The sequence below is a fragment of the Rhincodon typus genome, chromosome 11, assembly GCF_021869965.1.
Source record: "Rhincodon typus isolate 14 chromosome 11, sRhiTyp1.1, whole genome shotgun sequence".
Lineage (NCBI taxonomy): Eukaryota > Metazoa > Chordata > Chondrichthyes > Orectolobiformes > Rhincodontidae > Rhincodon > Rhincodon typus.
Window position 1 is genome coordinate 8,998,329 of NC_063342.1, and position 21,390 is coordinate 9,019,718.

The window sequence follows — 21,390 nt, forward strand, 5'->3', positions numbered from 1 at the left end:
ATCCAATAGTTAATGTATGTGCTTAGATATCTGAGAGCAGGACAGCAGGCCCCTCAGTTTGTGTTGTGCCTCCCTCACTTCACGATTAAAAATAAAATCCAGCCCTCTATCCCCTATGTTAGATCGATAGATGGATAAATATAAAGAAATCTATGTATTTATCTATCTGTCTATCTATATCATGTCGGTGTATCTCTGTTTATCACTGTATCGATTTAATTTTACAGTTTTTTGCCTGTCATCTTCTTAAGGTCCCTGACATTCAGGACAAGTGACCAAACTTTCTCTAAAAGCTCAGAACAATGGAGCTCAATTTTAACTCGATACCTGAAACACCTGTACAAAAACCGACAAGCAACTTGAAGCTAACTTCAGGGTGATGCAGAGTGAAGCCATTTTTCACTGTGCAAGTGATATAAAAGTGTTTTTAGTGAAACTGCATTTGTGCAAGCACTGAATGGGATACTTTGCTGCATTAGGCCTTCACACATAACTACTGTGATAGCACAGGGCAAATAACACTTTAGCTGTCTTCTTCTATATCGATACCATCAGAAATATAATCGCCATACTATCATCAAAATAATCCATCTCATGTTGCAATTGGGATAAGTGGTTCTCAGGCTCAGGTTTTGGGTTTGACTCCTAATTGGAGTCAAAATGTCTCTTGGAATATTAGGTGCTGTGTGTTCCTGCAAAACTTGGCTGATCTGTTGCAGTATCATATCAAGAACAAGCCTGCCTGTATTTACATTATCAATGCCTCACTGGCAATCACTGTACTTACATTGCTTCCTTTGTCTCCATGAACTGCTGGAACAAGCACAAGACAGCATGCGATTAATGATGCAATTACGTTTTACAGCTCCTGGGTTTACTTACTGTAAATTTCCACCAGGATTGTAGCTTCCTGAGACTTTCCATTGACATCTGTCACCTGACACTGGTAGATCCCAGCATCCTCCTCATTGGCATTGTAGATAGTGAGCCTTGATCTTATCCCCTCTGTCTGTACCACAACCCTTTCACTGGAGATGATTTTTTGTCCATCAGGCCTGTACCATTCTATACTGACAGGCTCGCCAATTACTAGAGGAGAAAATAAGATATTACTAAATGGATTGTACATTGAGAAGTCTAATAAATTAATACTGTTTTCATTTACTGTACAGAAAAAGGCCATTATCCCATTACATCCATGTTAGTCAGCTTGGTTTTTTTATTCATTCACGGGATGAGGGCATTGCTGGCAAGGCAGCATTTATTGCCCGTCCCTAATTGCCCAGAGGGCAGTTAAGAGTCAACTGCATTGCTGTGGATAACGAGGTGTAGAGCTCGATGAACACAGCAGGCCAAGCAGCATCAGAGGAGCAGGAAAGCTGTGGGTCTGGAGTCACATGTAGGCCAGGTCAGGTAAGGATGGCAGTTTCCTTCCCTAAAGGATATTAGTGAACCAGATGGGTTTTTCCCCAACAATCAACAATGGATTCACGGTCATCATTTGATTCTTAATTCCAGATATTTATTGAATTCAAATTCCACCATCAGCCATGGCAGGATTTGAACCTCGGTCCCCAGAACGTTATCTGGGTCTCTGGATTAATAGTCCAGCGGTCATACCACTCAGCCATCACCTCCCCCAGTTGTCTGGTTTGTGCTGCAAAATGATGCCAGCAGCATGGGGTTTAATTCCTGCACCAGCTGGGGTACCATGAAGGACCCACCTTCTCAACCTTTCTCCTTGCCTGAGGTGAGGTGACCCTCAGGTTAAACCAGCACCTTCAGTCTCTAATATGAAGCAGTCCGCTGAAACAATGGTGATTTTTATCAATTGACATGTGTTGCCTCTTGTCCCAAAATGCACAACTGATTCTTATCATACTTAGGGCAATGAAAGTTAAACTGTAAACATTGCCAATGTTGTCCACAGCCCCAGTACAAGGGAATCTTTGGAACAAAACAGTCCTCATATATGAAGTGCTATGGAGGGATTTTAGTTTTGAAGTCAGGTCAGAGAAACTGGATTTGTTGTCCTTGAAGAGGAGATTTGATAGTATTGGACACAATTACAACAGGTTTAGATGAAGACACAAAGGATTAGCCGACGGTACAAGGCATGGGAACACAAACTTATATTTTTATAGGCAAGAGATGCAGAGACGAATGTGAGGAAAATAACTTTTAGGCAAGTGGCAATAACCTGGACTTTGTTAACTGTGTGGGAGGCCTGTAGAGAAACAGTGAATGATTTCAAAAGGACATTGGGAACTTGACAGAAAAAAACTCTTAGGGATAGAGAGGAAGAATGAGACTGATACATCACTGTACAAAAAGCTGGAATGATCTCAAGGACTGAATCTCATCTTTCTGAGATAAACATATGGATAAACATATGGATGATAATGGTACTGTTTAGGTTAGATGGGCTTCAGATTGGTTTCACAGGTCGGAGCAACATCGAGGGCCGAAGGGCCTGTACTGCGCTGTAATGTTCTATGTTCTATGTTCTATGTTCTGTGTCTTAATGATGCTATGACTCTCTGCTTGCTCTCTCTTTCCATTCTCTTCTAAGACTGTCAACAAAGTTCTCTGAAGTGATAAGGCAAGAATGCTCCACTCCACATTTTTACCATACCTGATTTGATATTGTTGGCACATGACACTAAAGGTATCATTTAACTGTTAAGAAAATACTTGTGACATGATGGTCATAACATGTCAAATTGATATGGAGAAAGATGCTGGGATAAAGGACTGTCTGATCACTATATATTTGTGAAAATGTCCTATACATTGATTAGAGTTATTGAAAAGATTTTTGAAAATTGTTGATGCATTTACTGTGGCAGTGCATATGGCAACCAGACATATTCAGCTCACCTTACACAATCAAAAATCAAAGGTCAAGCTAACACTGGAATCACGGAACTGTTGCTGCGTAGAAGCAGACTATTTGGTCCAGAGAGGCTGCACCTGCTCTTCAAATGAGCATCACCACCCAGTGCCAATTTCCTGCCCTCTTCACATTACCCTTGCATAATATTTTTAGCAAAATAATCAAACAATGCCCTTTTGAGTGACTGGATTGAACCTGCTTCAGCATTGCCAGGCACGGCATGCCAGATCCTAACTAAACCTCTGTGTGATAATTCTCCAGCACCTGCAGTTCCTACTATCTCTGTGTGATAATTGTTCTTTTTTCACATCACCCTTGCTTCGTTTGTACATCATTTTAATCTGCCTTCTTGTTCTTGTTCTTTCTACAAGTGGGGACAACTTCTCCCAACCTTTTCAATCCAGCCTGATCATGATTTTGGAAACCTCTATCAAATCTGCTCTCAGCCTTTTTCTCTCTGAGGAGAACAATCCCAATATCTTCAGTCTATCCTCATCACTGAAGTTTCTCGTTTTGCAAACCATTTGTGCAAATCACTTTTTCACTTGCTCCAATGAGTTCACATCTTTTTTATAATGCGGCGACTTCAAGTGTGCACCATACTCCAGCTGAGCTCAAATAAGTGTCATATGCCAAATAATTTCCTCCTTAGTACTCTTTCAAACATATGTGGGTTTTTTTTTAATGGATCAATGTTTCTTTGGAAGTCTGTCATCAAACTTGTGGGTGATACGTTCAACCTCAGGAACACATCTTGTGCAGATAATGTCTACTCCCCATCCCCCAAGATGCATGTTTATATTTCAAGCAAATGATTGGAGTTCCCATTGATCAACAGCACAAGTGTGGGTATTGTCAAACAACAGAGAATCCCAAAAGTTTAGCTCCATTTTTATCAATTATCCTGCGTTTGTCACATCTGTAAGTTTCCATAGATAAATGCCAGCTTTGTCCACTTGTCTAATGGCATACTCTCAGGTATGATATCATTGTAAAAATGCAGAATTGACACAAAATGCTAGAACTGGCCATCTCACATCATCTTTTTTTTTTGGAATTCACTCATGGGATGAGAGCATCACTGGCGAGGCCAGCATTTATTGCCCATCCCTTATTACCCAGAGGGCAATTAAGAGTCAACCACATTGCTATGGGTCTGGAGTCACATATGGACCAAACCAGGTAAGGATGGCAGTTTCCTTCCCTAAAGGACATTTTGAACTAGATGGGTTTTTCCTGATGATTGATATATGGTCATCATTAGACTCTTAATTCCAGATTATTTTTATTGGATTTACATTCCACCGTCTACTGTGAGGGGAATCAAACCCAAGTCCCCAGAACATTACCTTGGTCTCTGGATTAACTGCCAAGCAACAATACCACTAGGCCATCATGTCCTCTGGTGTGATGTTGATTTTAGGATTCTGACTGGTCAATGTTTATTGCGTGAGCAAATAAAATCACATGATTGGCACAGAACAATAGATAATGATTTTAGGTCTCTATCTCTCTTCATTGTTGGAATTTGGATAACTTTTAAAATGTAAATAGCCTATCTTTCTAGTTCTCTATGTTTTATTTGGGTTGAAATGGGAAAGGGACTGATTTAAGTACAAGGATTGGGGCAAGGATTACTGTACATTTTAAAGGCAGGTTCTGACATTCAGTGTAAATGTTGTTTACACAGCTGCTTGTTAAAGCAGTGGGGCAGATTTCTACAGATAAGCTGTTGCTAGGGTGGGATGTGAACAAAGAGAGATTTGGCTGGCAACAAATGGCTGATTGGTCTGAGAAATAATGATCCATTGTCAATAACTCAAAGGCATTCTGCCTGAAAACAACTTTATGATTGGCTCCCAGGCAGCTGAATAGTTTGTGGATGGAATATTTGGTCAAAAGCCATTAGACCACTGAAAAGGAAGGAGCTGACCTTAGCTCTGCAGTGCAAAAAACGCCTTAAGCCTGAAGAAAACCGGTTTACACATACCCATCCCCAGCACTTGTTGTAAGCTGTGGTTCTTAATCAATAAATCAGAGACTTTATGAATATAAACCAATCACTCTGTGCCTCCTACAAGCAAGTGAAAGTTTCTGCAAAAAGAAGATCAAGGAACAGTAGGTCCTGACAAGCTAAAAGGATAATCTCAACAAACCCTATGCACAGGGACCATTGAAATACTACAAAAGGGGGTGGCATGGTGGCTCAATGGTTAACACTGCTGCCTCACAGCAGTAGAGACCTGGGTTCAATTCCAGCCTCTGCTTGACTGTCTGTGTGGAATTTGCACATTCTCCCCATATCTGTGTGGGTTTCCTCTGGGTGCTCTGGTTTCATCATACAGTCCAAAGATGTGCAGGTTAGATGGATTGGCCATAATAAATTGCCCTATTGTGTCCAGGGATGCACAGGCTAGGTGGATTACCATGGGAAATACAGGGAAAGCATGGGTCTGCATGGAACACTGTTCAGAGGGTTGGTGTGGGCTCAATTGGCCAAATAGCCTGCCCCCACACTGTAAGAATTCTCTCACCAACTGACTTTCTCTCTACCTTTTTTTCTCTCTCTCTCAAATAACATATGAAGACTCTGTTTATATGCACTTCAGTAATTTAGCAATTAGTCTATTGCACAGCTCTGCTATCCTTTGCAGGAATAAATCATAACTTGCCTTTTTCCAGTAAATTCCTAATTTGTTCACTTCTGTCCATGCCTATTATGAAGAATAATTTGTCAGAAACCGTTATGTTGATTCTATTTGACCCTGAACTGAGCTTCTAACCTTATATCCTCTTCATCATCAAAACTGTCTACTTCCATTTCTGTAACACTGCTCAACCTCACTTTGCCTCTGCCTATCTGGTGTTGTAATCCTCATTTATGTCTTTGTTAACTTCACACTCGATTATTCCAATGCAATTTTGCCTAGCTTCCCATCTTTGAATTATTTTTTTCTTTAAATCTGGAAGAAAGCTAGATTGATGTAACCTTTGTTGATTGTAGTGAAAACCCATCTCTTTCACTAATGTCCTTCAAGAAAGGAAATCTGTCATCCTTATCTGGTCTGGGCTTATTTGTGACTTCAGACTCACTTCATTGTGGTTCACTCTTAGTTGCCCTCTGGGTAATTAGGGATAGATGGTTAATGTGGGCATAACCAGCACTGCTCACATCCCATGAACAGATGTAAACAAAAGCTCATCAAAAATTCTGCCACCTGTATTCTAACTTGCTCACTTTCATTTAACCATCTCTTCTATGTGTGCTGACCTACATTGGTTGCCAGACATTGTACAAAGCTCTCATGCTCATTCTCATGTTCAAGTCAGTTCTGGGTCCTACCATGTTCTGGTATCTCTGTACTCCTTCAATTCAAATTTGTTGTTCATCTCCCACTTTCTCTTCATCCCACTATCAGTGGCTACCCTTTCCACTATGTTCATCCAAAGGTCTGGAAGTCAGTCCCAAAATCTCTCTGTCTCTCCTCTCTTCCTTAGAAGCTACAAATCTAACTCAGCTTTCCTACTGTCTCCTTCTTTGTGTCAAAGTCAACTTGATATCACTTGTCAAGTAAACAATCCAACTCACTTAATCATTGATTACATTTCATTCTCAGGAATTGTCCATCCAAGTCAGATCAGGATTTATTTCCCATTCTTATTTGCCCTGAAATGAGGAGGAAAAGAGTCCTTCTTGCTTTTGAGAAGTTTAGCACTTGTGGAGACCAAAAGAGTTAAGATTTTGAATCTGATAAGATTCTTCCTTTGAATGTTTCCAAAGAAGAGTATTGGGCTCAAACTGGACATCTTCCACTTTGAAGATAAAACTTTACCACACGGGAAAATCTTCAAAATGGGAGCTAACCCATTTGAAGGGGATGCCAAATGCTAATGTCTTTGAAAGGAGACCTGATGGAAAGACTCCTTCTTTAACAGGGCCCATTTAGCTTAATTCCAGAATTGCTTTGTTGATAGACATTATTTCACAGGAGTTTTACCACTATCAATAGAGATGAGGTAAGGAAATTAGCCACTGTCCACAGGGGGCCCACAGGTATCTCATCTTTGGTGAACTGGAAAGCAGGAGGTTGAGGCGTGACCTGACAGAAGTTTATAAGAGTGTGAATGGCATGGATAGAGTGGAAAGTATAAGGTTTTTTTTCCCAGGGTGGAGGGCTCAATTACTACGGGACATAAGTTCAAGGTGCGAGGTGGGGGAGTGGGAGTTTAAAAGAGATGTGCAAGGCAGGTTTTTTACACAAAGGGTGGTGAGTGCCTGGAAAACACTGCCAGAGGAAGTGGTGGAAGCAGACACTATAGCAGCACTCAAGAAGCACCTGGATGAATACATGAATAGGAAGGGAATACAGCAAATGGATCTTGTAAGTGAAGACAGTTTTAACATGGAAGGGTAAAAATGTGTTGGCGCTGGCTTGGAGGGCCGAAGGGCTTGTTCCTGCGCTGTATTGATCTTTGTTCTTTGTTCTCCGTTCTAATTATACTGACAGATTGAAGTCACCAAACAACATACCTGAGGTAAGGCGAGGAGCCACGGTATTCAGGAATTACAAACAAGAACAGAAAGTAAGCTCAGTGGACTCAAAGTATCAACTGTGATTTCTCTCCAAAGACCTGTTGAGTTTCTCCAGCAATTGCTGTTATTGTTTCAGATCTCCAGCACTTGCAGTTCTTTGTTTTATTCCAGGAACTACCACGATGAGTGATGTGATTGCACCTGAGCTGCTGGATTTGTTCTTAACCACATCATCATCTAGCTAACTGAGCTAACTGATCCATTTACAATATAGCAGAGAGTGGCTTGCTGATAATGTCACTGAACTAGTAATCCAGAAACCCGAGATGTTGCTCTGGATACATGGATTAAAATCCCACCATAGCAGCTGATGGAATTAAAATTCAATTAATCAATCTGGAACAAGAGTAGACCACTCAGCCCTTCGAACTTGCTCCTCCGTTCAATACGATCATGGCTTCTCTGGTTTTAACCTCAACTCTACATTCCATTCATGCTGCTCATAGTCAAGAATCTACTTTTTCTGCTTCAGTTGAAAGCTGGGCTCAATAATAGTAACAAGAAAACATCATCAATTGTAAAAAAACCCATCTGATTGACGGGAAATTGTCGTCTTTACCTGGCCTGGCCAACAGGTGACTCCAGACCCACAACAATGGGTTTGATTTTTAACTACCCGCTGAAATGGTCTACCAAGCCATTCAGTTCAAGGGCATCTTGGAATATAAACAAATGCTGAGCTTGCCAGTGATGCCCACATCCCATTAAGTAAATTGAAGAAATACTCCAAAAATAAGAAAAATATAACTATTTTCAAACAATATTCCAAGCGATTGCAGCATTTTTTTTACCACTCCTTATTATGCTGTTCCACTGTATCTTCCATCATTACCTGGATTGCTTTCATTATAAAAATCTCTCAGAGAATGTGCATTTTCTGTTGACCAATTGAACCCATTAGCAGTAAATAAATTTGATGTAAATTCATTTTATTTGTTTAGGAGTACTTTTAGCACCTTGAGCAAAATACAAAGTGTGAGATTTGCAGTCCCTAATCAATTTTATACCTTGGGTACGACCTTACACAAAAATATATGCGTAACTCAACCACAGAAAGAAAAATCTTGCATTTGCACTTTTGCAACATTAGGGCTTATTTTACAAGCAATGAAGTACGTTTGTAGTGTAGCCATTACTATCATGCAGGAGACAGAAGAACCAATTTTCACACAGCAAACTCCTAAAATAGTGCCATGGGATTTTTACATCCACCTTTTGTGTGTATCCTCTCTGTCCTCTCATGTGGGCATTGAGGATCTCATTATTTTGAAGAAATGGATGTTTGCCAGTGCCACGCCCAATATTTATCCCTCAATTAACATCTCAAAAACAGGTTATCTGTTCATTATCGTATTGCTGATTGTGGGAGCTTTCTATGTACAAACTGACTGTGTTGTTTTCCATATTACAACAGTGGCTACATTTCTAAATGATTAAAGAGTTTATCCTAGGTGGTAACCTGTTACCGTGGGCAGAGGTTTGGTTGGCTAAGAGGAAACAGAGTCAGCGTACATAGATAATTTTCAGGATGGAAAGACATGACAAGTGGTCAAATGTGATCAGTGTTAGGGCCTCAACTATTTATAACTTATATGAATCACTTGGAGGAAGGAACTGAATGTATGATTGGCAATTTGCTGATGATACAAATAGGTTGGAAAGTAAATTGTGAAGAGGATTCAAGGAGCCAACAAAGGGATATAGTAGGTTCAGTGGGTAGTGAGTGAAAAATGTGGGGAAGTACGAATTTGTCCACATTTGGCAGGATGAAGTGAAAAACAGTGTAATATTTAAGTGAAGAGAGAGATTGTGGAACTTGGTGGCACAGAGAGGTCTAGGGGACCAGAATGATAAAATGGATCATAAACCATTTAGTATCCAAGTATAGTAAGTGATTGGAAAGGAAAATGGAATGTTATTGTGTATTGCAAGGGGAATGAAATTCAAAAGATATTTTGTTCAGTTCTACAAAGCTTTGGTGAGGGCACATCTGGGTACTGTGTACAGTCTTGGTCTCCTTTTTTAAGAAAGGATAGAAATTCATTGGAGGTATTTCAAAGAAGGTTCGCTTGAGACCTGGGATGGGGGGATTCTCTTATGAGGAAGGGTGAGACCGGCACTGCAGTTTAGAAAAATGAGAGGTAACCTTGTGAAAACATATAAGAGAGCACTTGGCAGGTTGGATACAGAAAGGATGTTTCCTTTTCTGGGAGCCTAGGCCTATGGGAACGCTGTTTAAAAATAATGGGTGCTACATTTAAAAGGGGATGAGGCTGTATCTTTTTTTCTAATATGGCCTACTCTTTCTCCCAAATCAAAGGGGTAGCACAGTGGCTCAGTGGTTAGCACTGCTACCTCACAGCGCCAGGGACCTGCGTTCAATTCCTCCCTCAGATGAACGTCTGTATGGAGGTTGCACATTCTCCCTGTGTCTGTGTGGGTTTCCTTCAGGTGCTCCAGTTTCCTCCCACAGTCCAAAGATGTGCAGGTTAGGTGGATTAGTCATGTTGAATTGCCCGTAGTGTTCAGGGGTTAGGTGGATTAATGGGAAATACATGTATTGGGGAATGTTGTTTGAAGGGTCAGTGTGGAATTTTTAGGCTGACTGGCCTGTTCACACACTGTAGGGATTCTACAATATTTCTGTACTTTTGTGTTTCTATTAGCTATATAGCTTTGAGACATCAGGAAGCTGTGAAAGGTTTTCTATAACTGCAAATCTTATCCTTTTTGTCCACCTGAGAGGGCAAACAGGAACATCTGTTTCATATCCCATTAGATAGGTCACAGCTCCAATAGTGCAGCACACTCTCAGCACTACACTGTGACGTAAAGCTAGATTATTGTGCTCATGTCTCCTGATTCAGAGAATGCAGTGCTACACACAGAGCAATAAGTAACAAAAGGCCAAGCTGCCCTTCCTGCAGTAACTCAAGGAGAACAGACCTGATGTACTTTCATCAATGTTTGTTGCCTTTTAGTTTCCGATTGACCTATCTTCAGTGCAAGTGAGTCGCCCAGGAATGAAGCAAAGATCAGCTAGAATTTCCACTCATAGTCACTGTACAGCAACCTTAGTTCTGAAATAAAGCAGCTGCCAGCAGTCACTCACACAGAAAGAATAGCCTTCTAGGGAAGGTCCCTTAGGGATGGCTCATCTTAATAGAAACCAAAAGAACTGCAGATGCTGTAAATCAGGAACAAAAACAAAGTTGCTGGAAAAGCTCAGCAGGTCTGGCAGCATCTGTGGAGGAGAAAACAGTTAACATTTCGGGTCCAGTGACCCTTCTTCGGAACTGAGGAAGGGTCACCAGACCCGAAACATTAACTCTGTTTTCTCCTCCATAGATGCTGCCAGATCTGCTGAGCTTTTCCAGCAACTTTGTTTTTGCTCATCTTAATAGAACTGAGTTCTGGCAGGGTTCACTGCTGAGGTTGGTTGGCTCGCCGAGCTGGTTTCTTGTTTCGCAGACATTTCATTACCCTGCTGGGTAACATCCTCTGTGCAGCCTCCCATGAAGCATCAGTGTGATTCCCGCCTGGTTTTTAAACTCTGGGGGCCGTTGAGCTGGATTGCCTCACCTGACCCCAGAGTTTAAAAACCAGGCGGGAAACACACTGACGCTTCATCGGAGGCTGCACTGAGGATGTTACCCAACATGGTGACAAAACGTCTGCGAAACAAGAAACCAGCTCGGCGAGCCAACCAACATCAACACCCACAACCCGAGCTACAAATCTACTCCAAAACCTTAGGGCTCACTGCAGTTTTAGCAGCAAAGGAGAAAGAGGGTAGCTGAAATTCAAGGGAGGAACAAAAGTCACTATACAGCAGTGAGATGGCTTAGAATGAGTATTCAACACCTGTGGGATGACATCCCAGCTGTTTGAATGTAATTTGAGGAATGTGTCTCTTTAAGTACTTGTGGTCTTTAGAAATGATGCCATTGTGTATTTTCAGATTAAAGGTGATTTAACAGGTCAGAGTTAAGGAACCTTTACATTGTTAGTGAACCATGCTGTACATGACTTCTAAGTGCTTGATAGATGTGTAGAGGGAATTAAATTAACATTCATTCCGCATTGTGCATGACGTGAGAGTACTTAATGCTGTAGTGTAAGGAGAATTCCATTCTATCTTTCAATCGTGCTGTAACTAATCAGGAAGTGTTTCATAAAGAAGTGTAGGAAGAATGTTACTGTTTCTAAAGACGTGTTTACACTACAAGTTAAACATTGCTGCTATGAGTTCAGTTTTGCATTGATACTAAGCTGTTTAAGACCCAAACTGGCTTGAAGGAAGCAAAATATAGCTCCCACTATCCATATTAACTAGATTCAGGTCAGCAACCTAATCCCAGATTCCAGGCCATGTTAGCGTTATTGGGAGTGAAGTAAAATCATTTTATACTGATACTAAAACAGTACTGTAAATGTCCCCAGAAGTATCCGATAACAAGTGATTAAAGTGTTCAGCTCCACAGTAGTGACATTTACAACATGTTTGAGTACATACAGGCCAGAAGAAAAACATCCAAAAAATAGCTGAACAGTAACTGCTAAAGAAGGTTGAGTGCCTGCTGCATACTCACAATAAATTTCACAGTGCAGTATCCTCAGACAAGGTCACCTGCTTGAACTTCATATAGAGGCAAGAATGGTGGCTACTGGGTTAGAACATAGAACATAGAATCCCTACAGTGTGGAAACAGGCCCTTCGGCCCAACAAGTCCACACCGACCCTTGGAACGTCCCACCCAAACCCCTCCCCCTATAACCCATCTAACCTACATATCCCTGAACTCTACGGGCAATTTAGCATGGCCAATCCACCCTAACCTGCACATCTTTGGACTGTGGAAGAAAACCAGAGCACCTGGAGGAAACCCGCGCAGACACAGGGAGAATGTGCAAACTCCACACAGACAGTTGCCTGGGGGTGGAATTGAACCCGGGTCCCTGGTGCTGTGAGGCAGCAGTGTTAACTTCTGAGCCACCGTGCCGCCCTTCACCTTTAAAAGAAGAAAAAGTTAGGGTCTAGGCTATCTTCTTAAAATATTGTGAGGAGGTCTGGTCTGATCCATAACATCACTTGAGTGAAGAGAATTGCATAGTCTCACTCAGGACACAGCCCGAACATAGCTCTGAATGTTGACCTCCTTGCCCCCCTGCCCAGTTGCAAACCCTGAACTCCCATCATGCACCTCAGTGAATTTTGAACTGAGGTTTCCAAAACTCTGTTGTACAAGTCCCACTCACCAATTACTTTTTTGCTCATTGATTTACATCGATCTCCAGTTTAACACTATCTTAATTTTATGTCAACACTTGTGATTAGTAGGGGAAAATGAAAGAAGTTAAAGACTACCACTACCCTAAACCTTATCCCAATGACGAATAATCTGACCACAGTAAGTTTGGGGGGGCGCGGTTGTTGGAGATAGCAGTTGGGATGAGGGAGGTTCAGAATTTGAGAATTGCTGAAATAGAAGACATGTTAGTGGTGGTTTTCCTCTTGCACTCATCAGGACAGATGCAAGAATGCCACATTTTCAAGGGAGCAACAATTTACACTATACAAGAGAAGGGTGCTGGTTGGTTGGCAAGTTGACTTTGATTGGTCAGTGCAGTGCATGGAGAATGCACCAAGTAGCTGTTGTCCTCCACACATCTGTGTAGTTTGAAGAAAATGTAATGTCTGGTCATGTTTCTTTTGCCTCCAGAAGTCTCTGTGTTCAGACATATGTAGCTTCTATGAAAGTGAACACCACTGTGATCCTGAATGATAATCTTAAATTGAATGTTAGTATAAATCTTAGCAGACTTGACTTTCCATTAATAGCTGCCATGAAGCCAAAAATAAATTCTTCTTCACACACAGGTGAGTAATATGTAGTATGAGTTTCGGTGCTGATGTAATGCCAGGTACATTGTTCATATATCCCAATAACTGGGGGTCATGTCAAACAGAATGTCTCTTCAGCTTCTTGCAATAGGCAAAGTATTGATTGCACTTTGCCAGCCTTTACTTTCAAAACTCAGAATGTGACATGTAAAATTAGATGTGGTTCCATGTTTGAACAGTACTTGCTAAACAATCCCAAGTGAGCTAATCATTAAAAGTTTGTGAGAAAATGAAACATGCCAAGGCATTTTTTTTTTCTCTTTTTCAAGGAACAAAAACATAGGCCAATCGGACCCTTGGGCATTCTCATGGCAAAGCGTTGCAAATCAGATTAGATTTAAAGTCTCAAAATATGCCTTCATCTCCTGTTAGACATTTACATTCCTTCACTTTTATCTACATATTTGTTCCTGATTATTGTTGTTGCAATTTGTACCTTCATTTGTCTGGGACCAAAATCCTTCTAAAACCTCTTAGGTTCACAAACTCTCACTTCCATTAATACATATATTTGGCTGGACTTTTAGTCACTTGCCTTAATATCTAATATTAGTGTCTAATTCTGTTTAAACACTCTTCATAAATGTAATGTGTTGTTCTTTACACACCATGAGTCCACAGGAATACTTTTGAAGCTTACTGATGCTGAATGGCTTGGCTGCTCTAAATTGTGAAAGATAAAAGTTAATTATGATTCTTTATCATTTTGTTCCAGTAATTTCCTCTGTTTGGAATAAGCATTGTTTTCAAAACCCGCTTATCAAAGTTGATCTCATCACTGCCAATGCACAAAGTCAGATAACGCCCAGCTTGACAAATGCACATTTTATCAGTTATATTATTTACAAGGGACAACTATAGGAATAAGTGATTCATTTCTCAGCACTCAGCTGTTTAGAGATATGATGAATAATGTTCAATGAATTGATTCTAGGGCTACTGAGGCACAGTGGCAAGGCCCCTACCTCTGACCCAGGAGATCCAAGTACAACTCCCAGTTTCTCCAGAGGTGTGTTGGAAGAAAACTGAAAGTTTTATTAAAAATATCTGCACTTAGTCATTTCTGTGCTTGTGCACCAGTGACAGGAGCAGCAACGGACAAGCAAGTGATGGAGGTCAGCCCTCTGAGTACTGCAGTATGCGGAGGCCTACTCCGTTGCCCCTCCAGGTATTGGGAACCATAAATCTATCCTGAATCTTGGATTCAGAGATGTGAGCAATACCTGTTTCTATGTTCCTTTGCTTTCACCCACTGAACACTAGCAGCCTCATTCAACTCATATCTTCAAGTCACCAACACTTGAATGCTTTGTTTCTGGTACATCTTTTCTCATCATGTCCATGGTCAACATCACAGTAGTGAATTGCTTTGTAATGTTACGATTGCAATATATAAACCACATCTCTTTATTTGTACACATTGTTCTTTTTAATTATTTTACTCTTTCTATTGTGTTTTTGTATCTAACTGTCTACAGAAACAGGTGGCAGTTTCGTCTTATTCACTTGGTAAACAGGAGATGAGGTTGGAGAGGTCCACCAACATTACCCATACAGTGCTGGCCCTGGCATGTAGGCACTGCATATCTCTGTGGAAAGAGTAGTGTTCACATGGAGATGCAGGTCCATCACACTCACAGTTTAATCGAACATGAATAGGAATCTGCACTCCATTGCTGCAGCTATAGGTGTTTAGCATCAATAGCATTGTTATTGTGGGACAAGGACCTACGGCATCATTCCAGGTGCCCCTTCCTCTCATGGATACAAGGTGATGTCAGCAGGCACCTAAAGGGAAAAGAAGCTTTACATGGGATTCCAAAAAGTTTCCACTCAGGACACTCCAGGGGTGCCCTACGGAAGTTCAAACGAAGGAGAGTGAACCTGCATTTGGGCAGGATGCTAAGTGTCCTGGGTCTAAGACTCCGGTGTAATCAATGACTCGATGATCCAGATGCTTTGGGCTTAAATGCATCCTTGGATGACTGTCCAGGTCTTTCAGGCCAATAGTGCCAACTTCAGAGTGGGCACCCTCCAAATCAACTACGGAAGTTAGAACTACACGTGGACTTAATATGAGGCAAAGGAAGAAGAAAATTCACTGATAGCGTATTGTTTGCATGGATACTACATCATTGTAAATAAAATTTCACTTTCAACTATATGTTGAGTTGCACTGTTAAAATGTCTGCTGCAGTATAACGTTCACTGTTGAACCCATGTGAGGGATGACCACTCTCTTCAGACAGCATGAAGTTAAGAGAAGTTGTAATTGCCAAGCGTTGCTCATCTCTTGCAAGAATCCATCTTTAACTGCATAATGTCGGGGATTCTTGAACAGTTCGGGCTCCAGCCATGGTCGAGTCACATGGGATCCATGAGCAGATACTCCGCGGGGAATGTCAGAAAATAATCCAGGTTTATTGAAGGAACTCCTCAGCTTGCACATCCATCACAATGATACGTTTATGTCAAACCCTCACACACTGCAGTGTGGAGAGTTCGCAAGGAGTTCTCAATGTCATGCCTCCATAAAGAAATGTCACATTATTGAAATATACATCGCACAGCAAAAGCATTCATGTTACTCTGTGAGAATAATCCTGCTAGTTAGCCATCATTATAGCCTCCCTCCTACATTACAGACCCTGTCCTTACATAATTTACATTTCAGTGTGAGAGCCAAGCAGCTCTGAAGCATTGTCTTCCAATCGTCGCGATGGAATATGTTTATGAAACGTAAGAAATAGGAGCAGGTGTAGGCCAACTGGCCCCTCGAGCCTGCTTTGCCATTCAGTACGATCATGGCTGATCTTATCGTGGACTCAGATCCACTTCCCCGTCTACTTACCATAACCCTTAATTCCTTTATTGTTCAAAAATCTATCCATCTTTGCCTTAAAAACATTCAATGTGGTAGCCTCAACTGCTTCACTGGGCAGGAAATTCCACAGATTCGCAACCCTTTGAGTAAAGAAGTTCCTCCTCAGCTCAGTCCTAAATCTGCTCCCCCTTATTTTGAGGCTATGGCCCCTAGTTCTGGTTTCACTTGCCAGTCCAAACATTCTACTTTTGAATGCTTTGTTCTCATGACGGCTGTTTTGCCCACATGATGAGAAGACATTATGTGATACTCTTGATTATTTTAGACCAGGATCTAGAATGTGTATTTACCGACAATGAATGCCCTGCCAGTGAAATGCAAACAGAAGTCAGATGGGTGACATGGCAGGATCAGTGGAGGCAGGTTGACTGGGCCTCCCAATTCCAAGTGATTTACTCTGCCCTGTGTTTGCAAGTGTTCGCAACTGTTTTGTGCAACTATTGCAGAGTTGAGCATTGGTTGATATAGCAACATTCCAACTTTGTGTCCTTATGAAGGAATAGCAGGCTCTATGCGAAGAGCAAGAAACTACTCCCAATCTTCCTGTTCCCTTTGTTTTTCTGTCACCTGTGACTCATATGACCTTTTAGCCTCTTCCATTTTCATGGAGCCCCATTATATTATAATTAACAGGACTATTTTACCCGCAGAGCCCATGACTTTAGAAATTCCCTTGTTATTGGTGTACTTGCTCATGTACAGACTGTAACCTATGAGGGTGGACCCCACTGCTCTCATCTCATGGAGCTATGAGGTCCCAGCCTTCTAGAAAAGGAAGGAAATGGCCTAGTGGTACTATCACTAGAGTATTAATCCAGAAATTCAGCTAATGTTCTGAGAATCTAGGTTCAAATCCCACCATGGCAGAGGCTGGGAATTTGAATTCAGTTAAAAATAAACCTGGTATTAATAGTCTAATGATGACCAGAAATCCATTGTCGATTGTTGGAATAACCCATCTGGCTCAGTAATGTCCTTTAGGGAAGGAAATCTGCCACCATTACCTGGACAGGCCTACATATGGTTGATACTCAACTGCCCTCTTGGAAATGAGGAATGGGCAATAAATGCTGGCCTAGCCAGAGCCTCTGACATCACGTGATTGAATGAAAAAAAAAACAAGTCCCTATATTGTGGAAACACACCATTCAGCCCATCTAGTACACACAAACCCTCCCAGACTCCTATCCCATTGCCATAATTCTACCTATCCTGCACATCTTTGGACTGTAGGAAGAAACCCGTGCAGAATGTATAGACTTCACACAGACAGACACCTGAAGGTAGATTTGAACCAGAGCTCCTGATGCTGTGAGACAGCTGTGCTGACCACTGGACTACCATGCCACCCTACCTTCTAGTTAGGATGTCCTCTTATCGCAGTCAACTTTCACTCAACAAAGCCCATCCCCAGATTTGAGTTTCTATGCTCTGCACAGTGGCATTTCCACCACCTTGTTCAGTGCTCCCAACTGCAATAAGCTGCCTGTTTCTTTCTCTATACTAACAAATAATGCAAGCCAAAGAGGCTGGCAGCCTGTAACTGAGCAATGAAGACCCTGTATGCTAAGGAAACAATGTGACCCACACAAAAGCAAGATAACATCAGTGAGCATATGCTAATAAATCTATGTGAAGTCGACAGAGATGGGAACTGAATTGAATCCATAATTGCTGGAATCATAATACCGCTAACACAGCTTTTGACAACAAATCCCATGGCTCTACTTTCTCCTCACAGTCTCAAATCTTCATTTGCTTTATCTTCTTAATCTTTTGACGTTGACCATTTCTCTTCGAGCCTGAGACAGGGAAATTTCAGAACATCCAAACAACTCTACACTTTAAAATTGAGGCCTTACTTGTTAATTTCCAAAAGCAACATGCAAATAGTTGTCAGCAGAAAGAAACTATCACACCAGAGTTAATAAGAACTTAAGGACCTTGGAGCAGAAGTGGGCCATTAAGCCAATCAAATCTGCTCTACCATTCAATGAGATCATGGCTGATCTGATAATCCTCAACAACAACAACAAAAACAGAAAATCAGAGTTAACGTTTTGGGAACAGTTCTGAGGAAGGGTCACCGGATCTGAAACATTAACTCTGATTTTTTTCTTCCCAGCTGCTGCAGACCTGCTGAACTTTTCCGGCAACTTCTGTTTTTGTTCCTGATTTACAACATCCACAGTTCTTTCAATTTTTATCTGATAATCTTCAACTCCTCTTTCCTGCCTTTGCCCTAGAACCTTTGATTTCTTGACTGATTAAAAATCTATGTCAGCCTTGAATATACTTAACAACACAACCTTGGAACATTCATGGTTGAGAACTCAAGATAATGGTGGCTCAGTGGTTAGCACTGTTGCCTCACAGCACCAGGGACCTGGGTTTGATTTCACCCTTTGCTAACTGTGTGGAGTTTGCACATTCTCCCTGTTTCTGTATTCTCCAGGTGCTCTAGTTTCTTCCCATATACCAAGGATGTGCAGGTTAGGTGGGTTTGCCATGCTAAATTACCCATAGTACTCAGGGATGTGTAGGCAAGATGCATTAGCCATGGGAAAAAGAGGTTTATAGGGTAGGGGGATGGGTCTGGTTGGAACTATCTTCAGAGAGTCAGATTGGGCCAAATGGCCTGCTTCTACGTTGTTGGGATTTTATGATAACCATGAACATTGCAGTAGTAAGTAACACAGATTGCCAAATAATAAAACTTCTCTTAATGCAGATCAACACTCATGTTTTTATTTTCCAGAACAGCATCCCATAGAAATTATTACCTTTTCTGCTTTCTCATTTCTCTTCTGGGTGCTGTGCACTGGGTCTAATTACAGTTTTCTTTCATGGAACAATACCCTATGATGAACAAATAGCCTTGCAAATTTGAACCTAATTTCAGCTGGATAACAATAAAAATTGTACAGTTCTGTCAATGTCAGAAATTCAATACTACACTCTCTTCACTCATGCGTATTAACCTAATCTCTCATGTAATTGTTTGACATCCCACTTTTATAGATGCAATAAAAATAAATAAACAGCCGCAGATCTTAAAGGAGGGTGTTTGTTTTTTCAATTTGTTCATGTGATTTAAAACAGAGATGAGAGCAAATTACTTCTCTTGGAAGGTCATGAGTTTGTGGAATTCACTACATCAGGGTGTGGGATGCTGCATAAATTTAAGGAGGAGATATAAACAGAATTTTAATTAGTAATGGGCTCAATGGTTATGGAGAGCAGGCAGGCAAGTGGAGTTGAAGCCAAGAGGACATCAACCATGATCATACTGAATGGTGGAGCAGTCTTCAGGGGCTGAATGGCCTACTCTTGCTCCTACTTCCTGTGTTCTTTTGTGATGTGGTCCTGGCAGGGATAACATTTTTTTGCTCAATCCTATGGGAAGATTTTGAAAGCTGACTTCTCGAACTGAAGCAGTTCACGTCATGCAGGAACACCTAGGTAAAACATTTTGCCTCACAAATTAGGGATACAGAATCAGGAAAATTCCCAGCTCCACAAATGGAATTCGGTTGAAAGTGCCCATAGATTCGGATTTTCACTTTTGGAGTACCCTCAATATCGAAGGGCATTGATGAAATAATAAGGAAGGAAAAGGGCCATGTGATACTACTGGGTCAATAACAGCAATAAAACTCAGGAAGAGTACCACATATGCTAAGGAGAGAGGTTAAGAGGAAGCATGAGCAAAGGATGGTAGGCTGTGCTGCAACAAACAGCAAAATGTCCTTCAAGCATATTAGTAGTATAAAAGATTAGTGAAGGATAGAGTGAGACCCATAGGGAACGAGCAGGGCAAACTGCTCACTGAAGCAAAGGATTTGCCAGAGGTACAAATGAGTACATTGCTTCTGTCTTTACCAAATGAGAAGATGGTAACAGTGGCCCAGTTTAAAATGTGGTTGTTGAGCAACTGGGCAGCATAGTGATAAATAAAGAAGAGGTACTAAAAATGCTGCCTTCACTCCAGGAACAGAAATCGCCAGGCACTGGATGGAATGTATTCTAGTTTGTTGAGAGAGGTAAGGGAGCAAATTGCAGAGCCATTGACACAAATTTTCTGGGTCCCTCTGAACATGAGATTAGTGGCTCAGCATTACTGCTGCACGGTGCCAGGGACTCAGGTTCAAATCCAGCCTCGAGTGCCTGTCTGCGTGAAGTTTGCACATTCTCCCTGTGTCTGCGTGTGTTTCCTTTGGGTGCCTGGTTTCCTCCCACAGTCCAAAGCTGTGCAGATTAGGTGGATTGGCCATGCTAAATTGCCCATAGCGTCCTGCGATGTGTAAACTAAGTGGGTTAGCTATGGGAAATGCAGAGATGGGGTGAGTCTGGGTAGGATGCTCTTCAGATTCGGTTTGGGCTTGTTGGGCCGAAAGGCCTGTTTCCACATTGTAGGGATTCTATTCCATGATTGCAAATATGATATTGCTGTTTCAGAAAGAGGCAAAGGTTAACCTAGACCTGTCAGCTTGAGGTAGGAATGCTACTACTATGCCACAAGAGTGCTCCAGTTCACCTGATAGATTTTCAAAATTGCAGCCAGTTTAGAAATACAGCAATATTGTCAATTTCTTCGGGTCGGGTAGGAGTCAAACCAACGAGGTCAGGAATCACACGACACCAGATTATAGTCCAACAGGATTATTTGAAAACACAAGCTTTCGGAGAGTAGCCGCCTTGTCAGGTGAAGGGACAACGCTCCGAAAGCTTCTGTTTTCAAATAAGCCTGTTGGTCTATAACATGGTGTCGTGTGATTCCTGACCTTGTCCAGCCCAGTCAAACACCAGCACCTCCATATCATTGAACAGACAAAGTCTTGATCTGCAGTTGGACACATTGACCAAGTGCAGCACCGGCCCTGTTCATCCAGGTCTTCTGGTAGGATTTTCTAATGAACCAGGCCAGAGATGTTATTATACACCTCTGGAGTAGGTGGGATTTGAACCTGCATTTCTGGATCAGTGGTAGGGACTCTAGAGAACCCACACATTCCAGGTATCAGAGACAACAAGGGGTAGAGCTGGATGAACACAGCAGGCCAAGCAGCATCATAGGAGCAGGAAAGCTGACGTTTCGGGCCTGGACCCTT

At 41.6% G+C, this 21,390-nt stretch overlaps 1 protein-coding gene across 1 annotated transcript in view; it reads right to left on the reverse strand.

Annotated features, from left to right (window-relative positions):
* The window catches only part of ncam2 (neural cell adhesion molecule 2), a 1,072,172-nt gene that overhangs the window by 137,077 nt on the left and 913,705 nt on the right, over nucleotides 1–21,390 (reverse strand). The window contains exon 3 of the mRNA XM_048603020.1: nucleotides 883–1,089. Coding sequence (XP_048458977.1) covers nucleotides 883–1,089 — 207 coding nt within the window. The remainder of the gene's footprint in view (nucleotides 1–882; nucleotides 1,090–21,390) is intronic.